Source organism: Tupaia chinensis, unplaced genomic scaffold (assembly GCF_000334495.1).
Source record: "Tupaia chinensis unplaced genomic scaffold, TupChi_1.0 Scaffold000434_1, whole genome shotgun sequence".
Lineage (NCBI taxonomy): Eukaryota > Metazoa > Chordata > Mammalia > Scandentia > Tupaiidae > Tupaia > Tupaia belangeri.
In genome coordinates, this window is record NW_006159939.1 from 1,172,776 (window position 1) to 1,193,153 (window position 20,378).

Genomic DNA, 20,378 nt, shown 5'->3' on the forward strand with positions numbered 1-20,378 from the left:
GAGTGGAGGAGGGATTGTGGTGTGACCACTTCCTCCGGGGGGTGATTTCTCACTTTCTGTCTCTCCATCTCTCCAGCAAACACACATATCCTGGAGTAAAAATTTCGCTTAAAAAAAAAAAAAAAATTGTGAAATAGCTACTTTGAATTAAATATCCCTAACACTTATTTTCAAAGCACTAATGCAATGTCTCTTTTGTTTTGTTACAGAGTGTGTGAAGGAAGTTAAATCATTAATGTGGGTGTATGTACTAGTAGGAAATATTATACGTGGGATGGGTGAAACTCCCATCATGCCCTTGGGTATTTCCTATATAGAAGATTTTTCCAAACCCGAAAACTCTCCTTTATATATTGGTAAGTTTGAAAATCTGCCTTAGCTCCTGTTAAGGGTAGTAAGTTTCTTGCAAGTAGAAATTAATGATTTCTTTGGACTTTTGTTGATTTCTGGAATGACAAGCAGTGAGTGTTTGTTAGCCATCAGTAAAAGCTGGTTTAATAGAGCAATTATTGCTAACTCCAAATATTCTAATTTGCTAAATCTGACTTTTATGTTGGAAATTCCACTGATGTCATGCCCTTCAGGTTTCCTTTGACTCCTCTAGTTCTTGACATCATAGTATATCCAGTCTCTTAAGAGACAGACTGTTTTCTCTAAAACATCTCTTATATTCAAAACCTTTGTCACTATTTTCAGTACCTCTACTTTTGTTCAGGTCCTCATTATTTCATCTGTATAATCTTATTTATCATGTTTATCTGTATATAAGTGTATATAAATCATTTTTTTCCCAGAGTCAAGCCTCAAACCCTAGTTAACCCTGTGCAGTTAGTTTTCTCTGTGCAGTGCTTAATTGCTACAATAGAGATAACTGATATCTCTAGTATATTTGTTTATAAATGTCTTACAAATATTCTTTTAGTATAATTTTTATCAAATTTTTTTTCTTTAGACATTTTTGTCATAGGGTGCATGCACTTACCAGAGAGAGAGAGAGAGACAAAGACAGAGACAATGAGACGGAAAGGGAGGAATCACCCCCTAGAGGGAATGGCCACACCGCAGTCCCTTCTCCTTCATTCTCCTCCTGGGATCTTGGGCACACACATACACATTTGCCTGGCACAATTTTCAAGCCACTGGGTCCAGGACTCAAACCACAATTGGCCATGTGGGAGTCAAGAGACAACCACTATGCCATCTGCTGGCCCTCAATGATTGTTTTAGTCACGTCTTTTTACCACATTTGTGATACATACTGGCTCTGTTATTTATTACATCTGATCTCCCCACTTACTGCTCATGGTTCTGCCCCCATTTATCTATTTAGTTTCTTATATAATTTCTTTTCATTGCAGTTGCTCCATGCTGTTATATCATCTTCTTTTTCTGCTGCTGCTTATTCTTTTTTTTTTTACAATACAAATATCTGCTTTCACCCTTTTGGTTATATTTATTGAAATGACCTTTTTAAAAGTCTATAGATGTCATCTAGCACAGTAGCCAACTTAGGACTCACCTTCTTATATTGTCTCCTAATATTGTAAATGTTCTTAGTGTTCTCTGCATAACTTACTTATATTCTTTAGTTTTTCAATCTGTAGCTGGTCATAAAATTATAAATTGGAGTATTGGGATAATTTGTTGTTGATGTAGACATCTTTTAAAACCCAGAATGGCCAAAGAGGGTGAGAGAAGATAGGAACAGATCAATACATAATTAAGATGGACTGAAATATTTAGGAATCATTGCCCAAATAACTTTTGGTACTTTTTAGTCACTCAGTGATTTTTGCACTAACTATTCAGTGTTTTTCTATTCAATCCTTTCCAATCCCTTCACATACTTACATTAAAAGAATGTAACTACTGTCATGCAGTAAATTAGCAAACACCTGTTAGAATATGTGTTTATTTTTTAAAAAAATTGTCATAAGGTGTATGTGTTTGCTAGAGAGAACGAAAGAGAGAATACTCAATGAGGTGTGGTTATGCTAAAATCTCTTTTCCATTTCTCCGTACTGTCAGAATTGAAGGCATGCATGCATACACACCTGATATGTTTTGAAGCCACTGCACCAAGATTCAAACTGTGATAGCCTTGTGGGTTTCCTTAACCACTAGTCAAACAGACTGGTCCTCCTTTTCCTTTTTTTTCTTTTCTTTTCTTTCCTTTCCTTTTCTTTTTTTTTCTTTTCTTTTCTTTTCTTTTCTTTTCTTTTCTTTTCTTTTCTTTTCTCTTCTTTTCTTTCTTTCTTTTCTGTTCTTCTGGCTTTTTTTTTTTCTCTTTCCTTTTCTTTTCTTTTAGTCAGGGTCTTACTATTTTGTGATTCTCCTTTCTCAACCTACAAGTATGACTATAGCTAGGACCCCAAGTATGTGCCACCATGCCCAGTTCTTTTAAATTTGGACTTCTCTCTGTTCCACCATCCTTGAGCTCACAAGCCTCCTGCTACAGCCTCTCCAAATTGCTGGGATTACAGGTGCATGCCACCACTCTGACTTTTAGGTTGAACCACATATTGACCTGGGCCTTCCATGTGGTCTCAGACTGCAGAGCACAGCATCTTAGTAGCAGGTGCCACTGTGGCTGGACCCTAACACGTATTTATTTATTCAATAAATACTAGGGTGTATAATATATAAAAGTAATGACAATAATTTCTATATGTATTAAGATGAATAAGATATGGTCCATGTGAGATTAGTAAATAAATAATTAGTTACATAACTATAAAGCATACATGATTATTACATTGCATAATTATAATTACAATATATGATTTTTTCTTTCTTTTTCCTTCTTTCTTTTAGATTTTTAAAAAAATTATTTAATTTTACTTATTTATTAGTTTATTTTAATTTGATCAAAGAGAGAGATGGAGAGAGAGAGAGAGGGCAAGTGAGAAAGTAAGCCACCAAATCTGGGACACGAACCATGGTCGGCCATGTGGGAGTGTCCAACTCCTTAACCACCATGCCACCTGCTGGTCCCTCTTTTAAATTTTTTGACATAGGGCATGTGTGCTCACCAGAGAGAGACAGAGAGACAGTGACAGAGAAAGTAAGAAATCACTCCTAGGGGAGATGGCCATGCCATCTCCATTCTCCTCTTGGGATTTTGGGTATGCATGCATATGTGCCTGGAATGATTTTCAAGGCTCCAGGTCAGGAGACATGTTGGCCATGTGGGAGTTCAGTGCCTTAACCACCATGTAATCTGCTGGCCCCTATAATTTTAAATCAAGAGTTTATATCTATCTATCTATACAATATAGTGTGTTTGTGTTTACACTTGTGTATATATAGTCAAATAGCTACATATTAAGAAGACAATTCCATGTATAGATCTGGAGTTAGAAATAAACATAAAAGTGAGATATAAAATTTGAGAATCATCTGTACAGAGATAATAAAATCAAGAAGAAAAAGTGAGATTTTCATGGGAGATCATATGTATGTGTTGAGAGAGAGAGAGAGAGGGAGAGAGAGAAAGAGCAAGCAAGCTGTAGAATAAGGTATTAGGGTAATCCCAGGGCAAAATATTTAATGGTAGAGTAGGAGGAAGAAAACTCAAGGTAAGAAGAGTCAAAGAGGAAAAGGTACAGCAATAAATGTATAATTTTGTGAAAGTCTTAGTAGGAAAATGTCAAAGGAGGAGTTGCCCAGGGATATTAGATAGCCTGAAAGTTAGGATAATAAAAGCTAAAACAGGACATTGGATTAATAACCAAGAGATCATTGGTATTCCCTGAGAGTATTTTGAGTAGAATTTGAAAGTATTTGAGTAAACTGAATGAGAGGTGAGGAAGTAAAGGAAAAGAACATAGAGAAAGGAAAGGGAAGCAGGGTGGATTCGAAACATTGTAGAAATCGTTGAAAAAGACAAGATCAAACAAGCACAAGAGAGAGTGTTTGGCAGAGCTAGTCCTCAGAGAATATGTAAGAGTGGTATGAAAAAGTCAAGTCTGTATAGGGTGGGCTTGCCCATACAACTGGAGAAGGCCAAGACAATGAGCAAGACAAATTTTGAAATGAAAAGGAAGGAAGTGGAAGAAGCTCATGTTTGAAATTTGAGCAAGCAGGAAAGTTTCAGGAGAATCTGAGTTGTAAACAAGTCGCAAAAATGCTAATGGGGAAGTCCCAACAAATAAGAAGTCTAGTGAGGACAGAGAGGGGCCCAGTAGAAATGGAAAATAAGAATATGGAAAATGTCAGCTGGCTCTGTTACCTGGTGGTTAAGGCAATCAGATCCTACAGGGCTGATCACTCAGTTTGAGTCCTGGCACCGGCAACTTGAGAAACATACCAGAAGTGGGTGTGTGTGCCCAAAATCCTGAAAGGAGGGAGTGATGAGGAGACGGGACTGTAGTGAAACCATGGGAAGTATTTTCTTGTCTCCCTCACTCTCTGTCTCTCTCCAACAAGTGCATGCATCCTCTAGCATAAAACAAAAAATAATGTAAAGGATGAGAGAGGAGATCATTGTAAAATTGAGGAGTATTGTAATAATAAGGACATAACAGGAAGGAAGTTTCAAATTGGATATTGGAGAGTGGAGCTTTTCTGAGGAATGTACTACCAGAAATTCATCATAATAGGGATTATGCCCAAAAATATGACCATGGGAAACATCAAAAAGACCTTGTTCTGTGTCGTGGGTTTGTCTATAGTATGATCCCAGTTAAATTCACTTATGTTGCTACAGCAAGTCTTGTCTTCTAGGATGAAAGATAATTTGGAGGCCTAAAGAAAGTGGGTTTAAATTCTGAGGCTATTTTCAACATTTATGAAAACAAACATTATTTATATGTATACCAAGTGTAGCTTTCTTTTAAACTAAATATTTAAGACCAAAATACCTAAGGCAGAGACAGATGGTGATGCAATGATAATGCAACTAGATTTACATGGACAGGAAGATCCTCAGTCCTGAGACTTCTTGTACCTGCTGGACATGCAATGCAGGAGTTTAAATAACTTCAAGTACTGCGATCCAGGCTGGCTGAGACTGGGGGTGGACTGCAGCATGAAGATCCTTTGGTGATGCCTGTCTGTCCCTCTTTCTGTGTTCATATGTCTTTCTCAAGGGAAAAATAAATATACTTTATATATATATACATACACACACACACACATGTATATACATACATACATTTATATGTATCTAGTCAAAGCAATTCAATTTCAAGATTTTCATGGACTCAGTACTCTTAATGTTGGTATGTAATTATATTATAACTTTATATTTTCACTTATTTTTAGGGTTTATAGAAACAGGAGCTATTGTTGGTCCTTTGATTGGACTTTTGTTAGCATCATTCTGTGCAAATGTTTATGTAGACACTGGATCTGTGAACACAGGTAATTCTATAAAATCTATTTATATACTTTCTGGAGTGTGCACTATCTAAGATATGTTATAATGTATAATCATTGTTTTATTTGATAGACTGTTTCAGTTGCTAGACTATCTCCACTTGACAAATAAGCAAACAAAAGTGCAGGAGTTTAAATCAATTTTGAACACTTCAAACCAGTATGCAGTAGAGCAAGATCAGTGTTGATCTTTTGTTTTATTACTTAAAAACAATTTTTTTAGAGAGGTTTTTGCTAGAGCACACCTGTGCTCACCAGAGAGACAGAGAGGGACAGAGAGACAGAAAGCAAGAAATCACCCTCCCGGGTAGATGGCCGTGTTACAATCCTTTCTCCTCCATTCTTCTCTCAGAATTTTGGGCATACACGCCCACATGCCTGGTGTGAATTTTAAGTTGCTAGGCCTAGGATTTGAACAGTGGTTGACTACATGGGAGTCCAGCAACTTAACCACTATGCCATCTGCTGATCCCTAAAGTATTGATCTTCTTATTCCAAATCCAATGGTCTTTCACTGTACCTTAGCTATATTCCTTGGTTTCAAAAGATTTAAGCACATTAGTTTGAAATTTGTTAATTAAGCAATAATTTGTGGATAATGAATGAGATCTTTTAGTTATTTAGTAAGTAGCTGTAAGTTCCTCACATGATAGGGCAGGCCATCAGACTAACTTATTGCTAGACAAAATTTTAATACCACTTATCATTGGGGACGTTTAATGAACGCGTGTGTTAAATACAAATTTTGTATTTGCATAAAAGCATAGAATTATAATTTTAGTTGTTTTTTTTATAATTCATACAGGAAAAAATAGCCTAAGTTAATAAATATATATATATATTTCTTTACAGATGATCTGACCATAACTCCCACTGATACTCGCTGGGTCGGTGCATGGTGGTTTGGCTTTTTAATTTGTGCAGGAGTGAATGTGCTCACTGCCATTCCTTTTTTCTTTTTGCCCAAAACACTTCCAAAGGAAGGACTAGAGGATAATGCTGATGCCATTAAAAATGACAAAGAAGAAAAACAAAGAGAAGAAGAGAAACAAAGAGAAGAGGCCAAGGAGAACAAGGGTGGAATCGCCAAAGGCAAATATAAAAATTTTACATTCAATATAATTTAATATACAATACAATTTAATTTTTATTTTATATAGATGTGTCTACATTTTAGTCTAACACTACGATTTGTTATGCTTCTGATAGGTATTCATGGTCAGTAGTCGATAATGTTTAGTAAATAATGATTTAGTTTAGTAAATAATTTGAAAACTGAATTTTTTCAGATCAGCATTTATATACAATTTTATGTCCATGTAGGCACTCAGTATTGAACACCCCCCAACACACACATACACACATATTTGGTTCTATCTGCTTTAAAACTATTTTACAGTGACTACAGGTCTAATTAAAAAAAAATAAGCAAACAGAAATTCAAACTAAGAACAAAAATAGAAAAAAAATACATTAATTCCAATAGATAGTATAGTCCTTAACCAAAATGTTAGCTTAGCTGTAAATTTCCTGGAAGTTAAGGCAGACAAAGAAAACATGATAGGTGACATAATTCCCTATATTTGACATAACAATAATTTTCAAAGAGAAACTCAAAGCATAATTTACAGAAGGTGTTTTTGTGGTGAACCTAAGCTAAGATAGAGTAAGCATCTAGTATTGAAGAACATTGATTCTCAAATGTGACTTCACACTGGAATCTCTTAGAATGATTTAAATTTTATTTTATTTATTCATTTTCTCTTTCTTCCTTTCTTTTTTTCTTTCCCCTTCCTTCCTTCCTTCCTCTTTTTTTTTTCCCCCCATAGGCACATGCACTATGGTAAAAAAAGAGAGACAGACAGAGGGAAAGACTATGGTTGGCCATGACACTATCTTCTCTTTCATTCTCTCCCTGGGATATTGGGGATGCAACCAGGTCTGGGACTCTGTCAGCCATGTGGAAATCTAGCACTTTAAACACCACACCATTGTTGGCCCCTTTCTTAGGGAATTTTATAAATGACTGATGCTTAGGTTCTGTAGCATTGCCAGGAGTTGTGATTTAATTAATATCGGGTATGACCTGATAATTATACTTCTTATAGTGTTTATTTGGAGAATGAAAAGGGGCTCAGTTTTCTTATCTATAAAATGGAGATAATAATAGTATTTATTGTTACTCTGTGATGGTAAAAGGAATTCTGGTACACATTACTATTATTACTGCTACTATTAATAGTGAGGTGGGAGTGCTGGGTGATCAGACCCAACATCCATGTCGGTTCTTGTTCTACACTCATGAGGAATTAGAGACATGGACACAGAGAGTAGAGAAAAGTTTAATTTATTAGGGAAGGAGAAAAAGTTTCCAATGTAGTGGAAGGGGGCCTGAATGGGCTGTTAAAGAGGGGCTGGAGGTGAGGGGGTTTTTATCTAGCAGTCTGAGCAGTGGGCTGGCTTTCCAATAAGGAAGTGGGCTTTGGAAACTAGTTACCTGGTAGTCTGAGTGATTTCTACCTTTCTCTTTGTGAGGCCAGCAGACTACAGCATCCTATACTTGTTAGAATACAGTACTGAGGGACCAGCAGTTAGCATAATGGCTGTGTCGCTGGACTTCCATGTAGTCGACCGTGGTTCGAGTCCCTGACCTGATGGCTTAAACTCACGCCAGGCATGCGTGCATATGTGCCCAAGATCCCAAGAGGAGAATGGAGGTGAAGGGATTGCAACGTGGCCATCCCCCCTGGTGGGGGGGGCGGTGAGTTCTTGCTTTCTGTTTCTCTTTTTCTGGTGAGAGCATGCGCCCTAGAGCAAAAACTTCTTAAAAAAAAAAAAAAAGAAAGAAAGAAAGAAAAAGAAAGCAGTACTGAATAGAAACAGTTGCCCTTATCTCCATACAGTTCTTTTGAGTCCCAGTGCAGCCAACTTTTGGTTGTGCAAACTTAGCCACTGTGACTCCATCTTGGGACTTATCTTGTCTGTGTGCTCAATATTCCTATCTCCTGCCTTATTAACATAGTCATAAATTCTTTAGAGACATGTAAAAGGAGTATAGATTGTACATTAATCAGATTATAGAGGAAAAATAGAAGCTTCATTAAAAAAGAAAAACAGTGACTTCCTTTTGGGGCCTTTAGCCTATCCATCTGTAAGTGGGGTCTAACTCCTATCTCAATAGTATTAGTATTTTTATTGTTGATGTTGTTATTTCTGCCATCCCTCATAAATTATAGTACCAATTTTCAGAGAACGTTTCTTAACAATTATAAATTCACTTAACCACAGTTGAATATAATTTAATACTTCTCAGATCATTAGGACACAAGAAAATTTTGCAGACTTGGTTCTAGACTACTGTAATAAAGCAAATACTACAATGAAGTGAGTCACATGGGTTTTTGGTTTCCCAGTGCATATAAAAATTATGTTTATACTATACTGTAGTGTACTAACTATGTAATGGCATTATGTCTAAAAGAGTATACATACATTAGAAAACACTATCGCTAAAAATGCTAACAATCATCTAAAACTTCAATAAGTCATAATCTTTTCATAATGGAATGTCTTGTCTTGATGTTTATGGCTACTGACTGGTCAGTGTGGTGGTTGCTGAAAGTTGGAGTAGCTGTGGCAATTTTTCCAAATAAAATAATGAAGTTCTCTGCATCAGTTGTTAATTTTTCCTATGAAGTATTTCTCAGTAGAATGTGATACAGTTTCATAACATTTTGCCCAATGAAGTTGAAGTCTATCTTCTCAAACACTGTTGCTATCTAAGTTTCTGTAACACTCTAAATTCTTTGTTGTAATTTCAATGTTTATAGCTTCTTCACAAGTAGATTGTGTCCCAAGAAAATACTTTCTTTGTCTATTCACAGAAACAACTTATTCATTAAAGTTTCTATCATAAAATTATAGTAACTCAGTCACATCCTCATGTTCTACTTTTGTTTCTAGTTATTTTGCTATTTCTATCATATCTACAATTTCTTCCTCCATTGAACTCTTGACACCTCAAAATCCTTCCAAAGAGGGTTGGAATCAACCTCTTTCAAACTCCTTTTAATGTTGATATCTTGACCTCTTTCTGTGAATCATAATAGAATCTTATTAGGATCTTATTCTTAATGGAATCAAGAATGGTGGATCCTTTCCAGAAGTGCTATCAATTTACTTGGCCCAGATCCATCAGAGGAATCACTGTGTATGGTAGTTATTATCTTACAAAATATTTTACTTAATAAGACTTGAAAGTTGAAATGACTCATCCGTTGGCTACAGGGTTGATGCTGTGTTAGCGGATATGAAAACAGCAATAATCTTCTCCTATATCTCCATCAGAGATATTTTGAAAGGATTTTTTTCCTAAGGTCTCAACAGTAGGTTTAAGTTATTTGAGTAAACTATACTGTTAGTAAATGCACTGTCATCCAGGCTTTGTTTCTCCATTTGTAGAATACAGGTAGAGTAGATTTGGAATAACTCTTAAGGCCCTACCTTTTATTAATTATTATTATTTTCATTTTTGGTATAGGGCATGGCATGTGTGCTCGCCAGAGAGAAACAGAGAAAGAGAGGGAGAGTGAGGAATCACTTCCCAGGGGGATGGTCAGCCCACAATCTCTTCTCCTCTAGTCTCCTCTTAGGATTTTGGACACACATGCACATGTGTTTGGTATAATTTTCAAATCTCTGGGTCTAGGACTTGAACTGCTTAGTTGGCCATGTGAGATCTAGGGCCTTAACCTCCATATCACCTACTCACCCAAAGGCACTATAATTTTTTAAGTGGTAAGTGAGCACTGGGTTCAATTTAAAATCACCAACTACACTAGTCCTTAAGAAGAGAGTCAACTTGTTCTTTGAAGGTTTGAAGCCAGGCATTGACTCTTCCTCTCTGTAAAAGACCTAGATGACATCTCCTTCAAAGACATGGCTGTTCTGTCTAAACTGAAAATCTGTTGTTTAATACAGCGACCTTCATCAATGATCTTAGGTAGATTTTCTGAATAACTTGCTACAGCTTTACAGCAGCACTTGCTGCTTTCCCTGCATTTTTATGTTAAGAAGACAGTATCTTTTCTTAAATCTCACGAACCATCATTGCTAATCTCCATTTTTTTTCTTGCAGCTTTATTGCCTTTCTTAGTCTTCATAGAATTGAAGAGAGTTAGGGACTTCCTATGTATTAGGGTTTAGGTTAAGGGAATTCTTTGCCTGATCCGATTATCTATCCAGACTACTAAACTTTCTCTATATCCGTAGTAAGGCTATGTTACTTTCTTTTTTAAAAGAGTCACACATTTAATTTCCTTCAAGAACCTTTCCTTTGCATTTACAACTTGGGTGTCACAAGAGGCCCATCTTTCCTCCTGTCTCAGCTGTAGTCATGCCTTCCTCAATAAAAGTTAATAAGTTCCAGCTTCTGATTTAAAGGGAGAAACATGCAACTCTTCTTTTCATTTAAACACTTATAAGCCATTGTAGAGTTTTTCTTTCTTTCATTTATGTTCTGTATAGTTCGTTTATTTTCTATTTCATTTATATCTGCTCCAATTTTTTAAGATTTCTTGTTCTTTTATACATTCAATCACGTTATTTAGCTTACAAAGTGAATATTCCAACACATGTGCATTTCTCCCTAGTCCAGTTGATAATACTATAAAATTATCTTCAACAGATAATACCACATTTCTTGCCCCATTAATGCTTTGCCTCTCTATTATTATTCTAAATGTCCTTCCTCAGACTCTACTCTTTCACCCACACTATATCTGGTATTCCCAACCATTTTCTGTGTTTCTGTATCCTTTAGTCAATCGGTTTCAGTCACAGAGTTATTAATTGGCCTAATCAAACATATTTATATATATATACATATATATGTGTGTGTGTGTGTGTATACATATATATATATATGTGTATATATGTGGAGCAGTCTGAACACACACTTTTAGGGATGAAGTTTGCTTATTTGGGCATGCTTCAAGGCATCCCCAAACCAGTACTCTAGAAACAGAAAGGCTCACTGATCACTGCAAGAGATACAGAAATAAAAAAAGTTTGAAATGTGAGAAGCATCAACATATGACACAGGGGCATGAGATGAGCACATGTTGTTGGAAAACTGATGTTGATAGATTTGCTCATCACAAAATTGCCACAGACTTCCAATTAGCCAAAAATACAATATCTACAAAGTGTAATAAAGTACAGTAGAATGAGGTATGCCCATATCAATATTCGAATGCAAATTACTTTATCACATTGAACTCTTCCAAATTTTAGAATAAAACAATCTTGGGACCAGCAGTTAGCGTAATGGCTATGTCACTGGACTCCCATGTAGTTGACTGCGGTTCGAGTCCCAGACCCGGTGGCTTAAACTCATGCTGGGCACGTGTGTGTGCGTGCGCAAGATCCCGAGAGGCGAATGGAGGAGAAGGGATAGAGGCGTGACCATCTCCCTCCCCTCCCCCTGGGGGTGATTTCTTGCTTTCTGTCTCTCTGTCTTTCTCTGTCTGGTGAGCGCACATGCCCTATAGCAAACACCTCACCAAAAAAAAAAAAAAAAAAAAAAAAAAAAAGAAAAAGAAAAAAAAAAAAAAAAAAAAAAAAAAAAAAAAAAAAAATTTTTTTTTTAGAGAAATTTTTGCTATATGGTGCATGCACTCACCAAAGAGACAGAGAGACAGAAAGCAAAAAATCATCCACCAGGGGGAATAGCCACACTGCAATCCCTTCTCCATTCTCCTCTCAGGACTTTGGGCACACAGTCAAACTCAACTGACATGAATTTCAAGTCACTGGGCCTAGGAATCAAACCACGATCTACTACATCCAAGTTCAGTGACATAACCGTTCTGCCATCTGTTGGTCCCAAGACCACTCCTCTTCTGTTTTATATGATCTCTGGAGAAGAAAGGATATTAATAGGAAGAAAAAGAGAGTGATAAAATGGAAATGATATGGACAGTTATAATGTTTTGGTTACTCCTTTGTTTTGTTTTAAAATGTAATAGTGATTAAATGAAAATGAAACTATTGGGTTCTGATTCCTACCCAATCAATCATGTCACTGATTACTAGAACCTATCAAAACAATGATATAAATTTACTTTTCACAGGGTAAAAGAATTAAAAAACATATGTGCATTATGAAACAGAAAAACATAATTTGAGGGGAAGTTGATGTTTCCGAAAAAGTCAATTACAGGATCCCCATCTTTCACTATTAACAAAAATCAACTCAAAATGGGCCAAAGTTCTGAACTTAAGACCTCAAACTATAAAACTACTGGTAAAAAACACTGGGGAAACCGGAAGACATTGGGATAGGCAAAGACTTCTTAAATAAGACTCCCAAAACACAGGCAATAATCCCAAAATTAGATAAATGGAATTATATTAGATTAAGAAGTTTCTGCACAGCAGAGGACACAGTAATTAGTGTGAATCAACAGCCCTTGGAATAGGAAAATATTTTTGTAAACTATGCCTCAGATAAGGGATTGATAACCAGAATACACAGGGGACTCAAGTGGCTTACCCTCTCCCCTCCAACAAAAAAGATGAATCCAATTAAAAGATGGGAATATAAGCTGAACAAAAATTTCTCTAAGGAAGACATATGGACAGCCCAAGAACATATGAGGAAATGCTCAATGTCCCTCATTTTAAGGTAGATGCAGATTAAAACCACAATAAGATACCACCTAACCCCTGTCCAAATGACAAAGATTAATAATAAAAAAAATGATAAGTGTTGGGATTGGGGTGAAAGGGGAATTCTCCTACACTGTTGGTGGGAATGTAAATTGGTCTAGCCACTATGGAAAACAATCTGGAGGTTCCTCAAAGACCTACAAATAGAACTACCATATGATCCACAATCCTACGCCTGGGTATCTCCTACCCAAAGGACTGGAGAATGCTCAGTTGGAAAAGTGCTTGCGCATCAACGTTTATTGCACTATTATTCATGATTGCTAAGACATGGAACCAACCCAAATGTCCATGATCAGATGAATGGATTGAAAAAGTGTGGCACATATACTCTGGGGAATATTACTCAGCCATGAAAGACAAGATCCTGACATTTGATAGAAAGTGTATGAATATGGAAGATTTATTGCTGAATGAAGCAAGCCAGGCTATGAAAGAAAGATATCGTATGTCTCCACTTAATATATTCTGACCGTTCATACTCCATGGTAGAGCCTGAAAGATTGGAAGGCATAAAAGCAGTGGAAATAGTTATTGACAATGGATACAGTGGGGAAGGAGGGTGGGAGAAGGGCAGAGTATAGGGAAGGAAATAAGGGAGAAAAAATAGAGATAAGACATTTGTGGGACATAGAAATGGTTTATTAGCTATTGTTGACAATGTGTATAGTATTCTCTACTGGACTGGTCTGAGATGTATGTCATGTGGGGTAAATTCTCTTTACAAGCCAAATGATGTAGTGAATGTTTTTTTTTTTTTAATAAGAATAATAAAAATAAAAAAGAGTCTGTTACAAAATACAAAGCCACTTAGTTTTATATTGCTGTCATTTTTTCATTTCAGATTTTTTACCATTCATGAAAAGTCTTTCCTGCAATCCAATATATATGCTTTTCATAATTATAAGCATTATACAGTTCAATGCATTTGTTAATATGATCTCCTTCATGCCTAAATATTTGGAACAACAATATGGAAAATCAACTTCGGACGCAATCTTTCTAATTGGTATGTTCGTTTTTCTCTGTTTCAGTAGCATGATTTTTCCCTTCATCTAGGAAATAGTGAACAGTGTGATGATGAATCTAGGAAACGCCTAAATTGGAGTCTTTTGCAATAGTTCTGTTTCTGGTACATCTTCTCTTTCCGATATCTGGGGAAATAAAGAAAGGCTGGAGAAGTAGAGTCCAGAAGTATCCTTATTTTCTTCTCTCTTCAGCGCTCTCCAATCAGAATACAAATTTATAGTATTTATGGAAATCTTGGGGAATTCAAAAATTAGATAGGCAATTCATTAATTTAAAAAGAAATAGAGTTAACTCAGGATTCTGTATTTTACTCTCAGGTTTTGCTCTGTCTTTAATTTCATTGGTTCCATGTGCTTCTAAGTTAGTTTCTAGGGCCCCCTGGTGGTTTTACTCTAAAGCCACTTACCTTCTTTTTTTTCCTGTGACCATACCAATCTCAGTGGTTCTACCCTAACTTGCACTTTTTTTTTTGTTTGTTTCTGTGATTCTTTTACCATTTGGAAAAGTGAATAACCCAGGCCACCTGCATTCACACTAGAGTACTTGTGGAAGCCTCGTATACTTGGGAAATCCTTCTGACCCACTAAATCAGACTGTATGGTGTGGGTCTCTGCAGTGGATAGAAACAGTCTCTCCTAAGGATATAATTCAGTGAGCCAGATGCTGGCATTGTATGAATGCAACCTAAGGCTTTCCTCTTCATTTCTTTTTCTATTTTCCTGTTTTGGGAGAGAGTTGTGGCAGGATGAGTGCTGGTCAGAAGCAGTAAGACATGAAATGTAAGTACACTTGACAGTCACAGGCTCAGCAAAGTGACCTTCTAAAGTTCCTTGAGCTGGGTCAAATTTTTATTGAGAGTGAGACTAAATAACTGAAAAATTTTGTAGCTATAATACACACACACACACACACACACACACACATGGTTTATATAAAGAAGGTAGTAGTTTGCACTCAAATATTGATATGGGCACACCTCATTCTATTGTGCTTTGATTTATTACACTTTACAGATACTGCATTTTTTTTTTGTAAATTGGAAGTTTGTAGTAATTCCGTGATGAGCAAGTCTATTAACATCAATTTTCCAACAACAATGTGCTCATTTCATGCCTCTGTGTCACATTTTGGTAATTCTCACATCTTAAACTATTTCATTATTTTTATATCTGTTATAGTAATCTGTGTTCAGTAACCCTTGCTGTTTCTATTGTACTGGTTTGGGGTGCCACGAACCATGACCAAATAATACACACACACACATATATATATTCCTTAGAAAAGTCATTATGTATTTTTTCTATGCAAATATATGTATATATGTGTGTGCGTGTATTTCGTATCTCACAGAATGGAGAATAATAAAATAATAAATTATTAGTCAACTTTGACTTGCCACTTCTGTCTGAATCCTAAGAAAATGAGATATTTATTGATCATGATTTCTGTCTACAATTTTTTTAACCTATTGCAATTAAATAAATACACAATACAGTATACCTTGATATTATGGGGCGTTTCAAAATAACCCTGTATGGAATATGTAACTAAGTGTAAATAAAAAGCTTTCTTCACTGTGAGTTGGACTTAGTTCCTTAGATAAGACATAGTAAAGTGATAATATATTTGCTCTTTTTAAAGTCACTTTGTAAATAATTTTTACTTGCATTTATAGGTATCTATAACTTACCTCCAATATGCATTGGATATATAGCTGGTGGTTTAATTATGAAGAAGTTCAAGATTACAGTCAAACAAGCTGCCCACGTAGGATGTTGGTTATCCTTACTTGAGTATCTTCTCTATTTTCTTAGTTTTCTCATTATCTGCGATAATTCTTCAGTTGCTGGCATAACTACATCTTATGAAGGGTATGCTGTTTTCTAATGAATGTCCTCCTCTTTCAATAAATAGTTAATAATGTATTTTCTTCAATGGTTCTGCATGACCAAATCATTTGCTTACCAAGATTAATGACGGTGATTTGGGCCTTCCTGTAGCTTTCCTCCATTCCTCAATCATAAGTCAATCCTCCAAGCTCTAGGCTTATTAAAGACTTTGGTAGCATATCTCATAGTGAGTGAGTTTATGATTGTATACATGCCTGGAGGAGTGTTGCCATTGTGATATTCCAGTGAGTATTAAATTATGTATTCCAGAAATTACATACAGTTTTAGGTTGTATTATATATTATCCAGGGGCCAGCAGGTAGCATAGTGGTTACATTGTTGAAATCTCAAGTCCCAGACATGGTGACTTGAAAATTACACCAAATATATGTATGTGTGCGCTCAAGATCTTGAGAAAAGAATGGAGAAGGGATTGCAGTGTGGCCATCCCTCTGGGGAGTAATTTCTCACTTTCCCTCTCACTGTCTCTGCCTCTCTTTTTCTCCAGTGAGTGTACGTGCCCTAAGGCAAAAATCTCTAAAACAAAAGATATATCATCCATATATTTATACTTTCATAAATAAGTAAAATTATACTGTCTAAATAGCCTTAATATCTTTCCACAATGGGCTTAAATTTAACATAACTGAATTCTAATACATGATGTATGTAAATTCATATATATATATATATATATCTTCTCCTCCATTCTCCTCTCAGGATCTTGGGCACACACACACACACACCTGATGTGAGTTTAAGCCACCGAGTCTGGGACTCGGACATGGTCGACTACGTTGGAATCCAGCGTCATAGCCATTATGTCAACTGTTGGTCCCCACACACATTTTTTAGAGATTTTTGCTATAGAACATGTATGCTCACCAAAGAGATAGACACAGAGAGGCAGAAAGCGAGATACCACCCTCCAGGTGATATCTGGGTCATGCTGCAATCTCTTCTCTTCCCTTCTCCTCTTGGAATCTTGGGCACCCACACATGCACATGTGCCTGGTGTGAGTTTTAAGCCTCCAGGTCAGGGACTAGAACCATAGCCGACAATGTGGGAGTCCAGCAACGTGACCATTACACCAGCTGCTGGTACCATATATTTTATTTTTATAGTTATGTCAAAACTATTGAATATTTTTTATTTTGTATTTTGAGGAATTATAGAAAGGTTTTCAACAGTGATATGAATTTTTAGAATTCACTTGTAGGGCATATTTAGATAATTGAATCATCAGTTAAAATGAAATGCAACATAACTAAAGTGTGTTTCTTTCAACTTACAAAGGATGATCAGATTGGAATAATTTGAAATGAAATATGATAAAGTAATTTTATATCCTGTATACGATTTGAGCATTATAGACCCATTTAAGGTAGTCATTATTATTTCCACTTTACAGATGAAGAAATTGAAATTCAGAGGGATTCAAAGACAAATGGAGTTCATGGCATATCTCTTCCACCACATCGATATAGAATATGGATTTTAAAATGGGAAAGAATCAAAGATTGCTCCATGTCTAATCATGATTCCCTGTGAGAAAGTGTAGAAAGTCATGGTGTAATGTGGTCATGAAAGTGTTAGAACTTGAATTCAGTCTTTAGAATCCATCCTAGTGCTGTTTCAATACATACAAGTATTGGGCACTTTTCTTCTTCTTCTTTTTTTTTTTTTGAGAGATTTTTGCTACAGGGTGCATGTACTTGCCAGAAAAGACAGAGATAGATAGTCGCCAGAAAGACAGAAAGAGACAGAGAGACAAGAAAGCAAGAAATCAGCCGTCGGGGGGGATGGCCAAGCCGCAATCCCTTCTCCTCCATTCTCCTCTCAGGATCTTGGGCACGCATTCACATGTACCCGGTGTGAGTATAAGCCACCAGGTTCGGTATTTGAACTGCGGTTGACTACATGGGAGTTCAGTGACATAGCCATTACACCAACTGCTGGCACCAGAGCACTTCTTTTTAAAAAAATTTATTTACTCATTCATTTATTTTATTCTACTTTATTTTAAATTTTGACCAGACATATGCACATACACAGAAAAAGAGAGAGAGAGATTGAGAAAGCAAGCCACCAGGTCGGGACTTGAACCCATTGTTGACATGTGGGAGTATCCAGCTCCTTAACCACCATGCCACCTGCTGGTTCCTCACGGGGCACTTTTTATACTAGAAGAATTTTTTTAAATCATTATTACTACAATAAAAATGGGACTTAAAATTTTGATCTTCATCTTGGTTGTTTCTTTGTACCATATGGATCAACCACAGAGATTAGGTTCTTCTTCATTTTGGTTCTACTAGCATCTAGAAAAATGCTTCTGCCTGGAAGACATTACTTATTTATTGGTTATATGTTTTCCTGAAACAAATAATTTAAAAAATGACTATGTGATCACCAAAACAGATATCTTTTATACCAAAGCTATATTTGTACCGGTCACACATTGATGTTCAGAAGATTTCTATTTCTGTTTTTGGGGAAAAGAGAAAATGTAATTGGAGATTTGGGTAAAAGAAAAAAATATGTATTCAATAGTCTTTCAGTAACAATTGCATTCTTTTAAATTATTTCAGAATTCCTAAAGATATGTATGTGGAAAATAATATCTTTGCTGACTGCAATATGAATTGCAACTGTCCAACTAAAACATGGGACCCTGTGTGTGGAGACAATGGTTTGTCATATATGTCAGCTTGCCTTGCTGGCTGTGAGGCATCCATTGGAACAGGAATAAACATGGTAACGCATCCTATTGGCCATTTTGACAGAAATTTTGTTTGGCATGCTGAATTGACACTCCAAGTATAAACTGGGCTTACATCTGATAAAAGTAAAATTAGTCTGTTCTCAAAGCTAAATTCATTTTTCATGTGTGTGCAAAAAAGATTAAGCTACTTTCTATATGCTCACTTGATTACATTTTATTTCTTAATCGTATGTAAAAACTTAAGTGTCTGAGCCCTGATCTGTAATTTTAAAGAGGTTTAAATTATTTATTTATTTATTTATTTTTTGGAGAGATTTTTGCTATAGGGCACATGCGCTCGCCAGACAGACAGAGAGAGACAGAGAGACAGAAAGCGAGAAATCACCCCCTCAGGGGGGATGGCCACGCTGCAATCCCTTCTCTTCCACTCTCCTCTCAGGATCTTGGGCACGCACGCACATGCGTGAGTTTAAGCCACAAGGTCTGGGACGTGAACCGCGATCGACTACATGGGAGTCCAGCAACATAGCCATTATGCTAACTGATGGTCCTGTGAGGTTTAAATTATTTTTTAAATTGGGTTAAAAATACTCTGGGATGAAAAATGTTTATCATTGAGATAAATTGGTGGTTTTGATCTATTGCAAATTTACTCCATATATTTAAATAAAATGTGATTTTTTCCCCCTGAAACTATCTTTGGTGTTTTCTTTTATGCTGTAATTTTGAGAAGTACCATAAAGGAGATGGGAATAAAGGGACTAGGTCTCCACATTGATCCAGCTGGCTACATAGAAAATATTTAAGATTCATACTCAAGATTTTCCTTGCTTAAACAGGCTAATATGTTCTTTTTTAACAGGTTTTCCAAAATTGTAGCTGCATTCGAACATCAGGAAATTCATCTGCGGTTCTTGGTCTGTGTGACAAAGGACATGACTGTGCCATGATGCTCCAGTACTTTCTAATCCTGTCAACAATGAGCAGTTTCATTTATTCTTTAGCCGCCATACCTGGATATATGGTTCTCCTGAGGTACCAAAATTACGTTCTTAATTTAGTTTCTTTCTTGGTCATTTGTTAAGATAACCCTTTCTAAGAAATCCACTTGGAGCCCATGGTTATCTAAGGTCTGATATTAAGGGTTTACATCAATAGTTATTGAATTTTATAAAAATTTAAAGTTAGCTAGGTAAATGTTCATCTGTTGGCCTTTTCCTCCCTACTCCTTTTCTTTCCTCATTTCTTGAATTAAATGAGTGAACCTCTTATTGTGTACCACAAGAAGGGATGTATTTATATATATTAGGCTAAGCCATATGAAATGGTCATTTTTTTTTTTGAGAGTTTTGTTGTTGTTGTTGTTGTTGTTATAGGGCATGTGTACTCACCACAAAGACAGAGAGAGACAAAGAAACAGAAAGTGAGAAATCACCCACCAGGCGGGATGGCCACACCACAATCCCTTCTCCGCCATTCTCCTCTTGGGATCCTGGGCACGCATGCACGTGTGCCCGGAGTGAGTTTAAGCTACTGGGTCTGGGACTCAAACCACGGTCGACTACATGGGAATCCAACGACATAGCCATTATGCCAACTGCTGGTCCCCGGGAATGGTCATTT

General features: G+C 36.3%; 1 protein-coding gene across 1 annotated transcript in view; it reads left to right on the plus strand.

The window, feature by feature from the left end:
• SLCO1A2 (solute carrier organic anion transporter family member 1A2) overlaps window positions 1–20,378 on the plus strand; it is a 56,514-nt gene that overhangs the window by 19,884 nt on the left and 16,252 nt on the right. Inside the window, exons 5-11 of the mRNA XM_027774443.1 lie at window positions 210–356; window positions 5,266–5,364; window positions 6,232–6,471; window positions 13,955–14,119; window positions 15,815–16,010; window positions 18,622–18,787; window positions 19,618–19,790. Coding sequence (XP_027630244.1) covers window positions 210–356; window positions 5,266–5,364; window positions 6,232–6,471; window positions 13,955–14,119; window positions 15,815–16,010; window positions 18,622–18,787; window positions 19,618–19,790 — 1,186 coding nt within the window. The remainder of the gene's footprint in view (window positions 1–209; window positions 357–5,265; window positions 5,365–6,231; window positions 6,472–13,954; window positions 14,120–15,814; window positions 16,011–18,621; window positions 18,788–19,617; window positions 19,791–20,378) is intronic.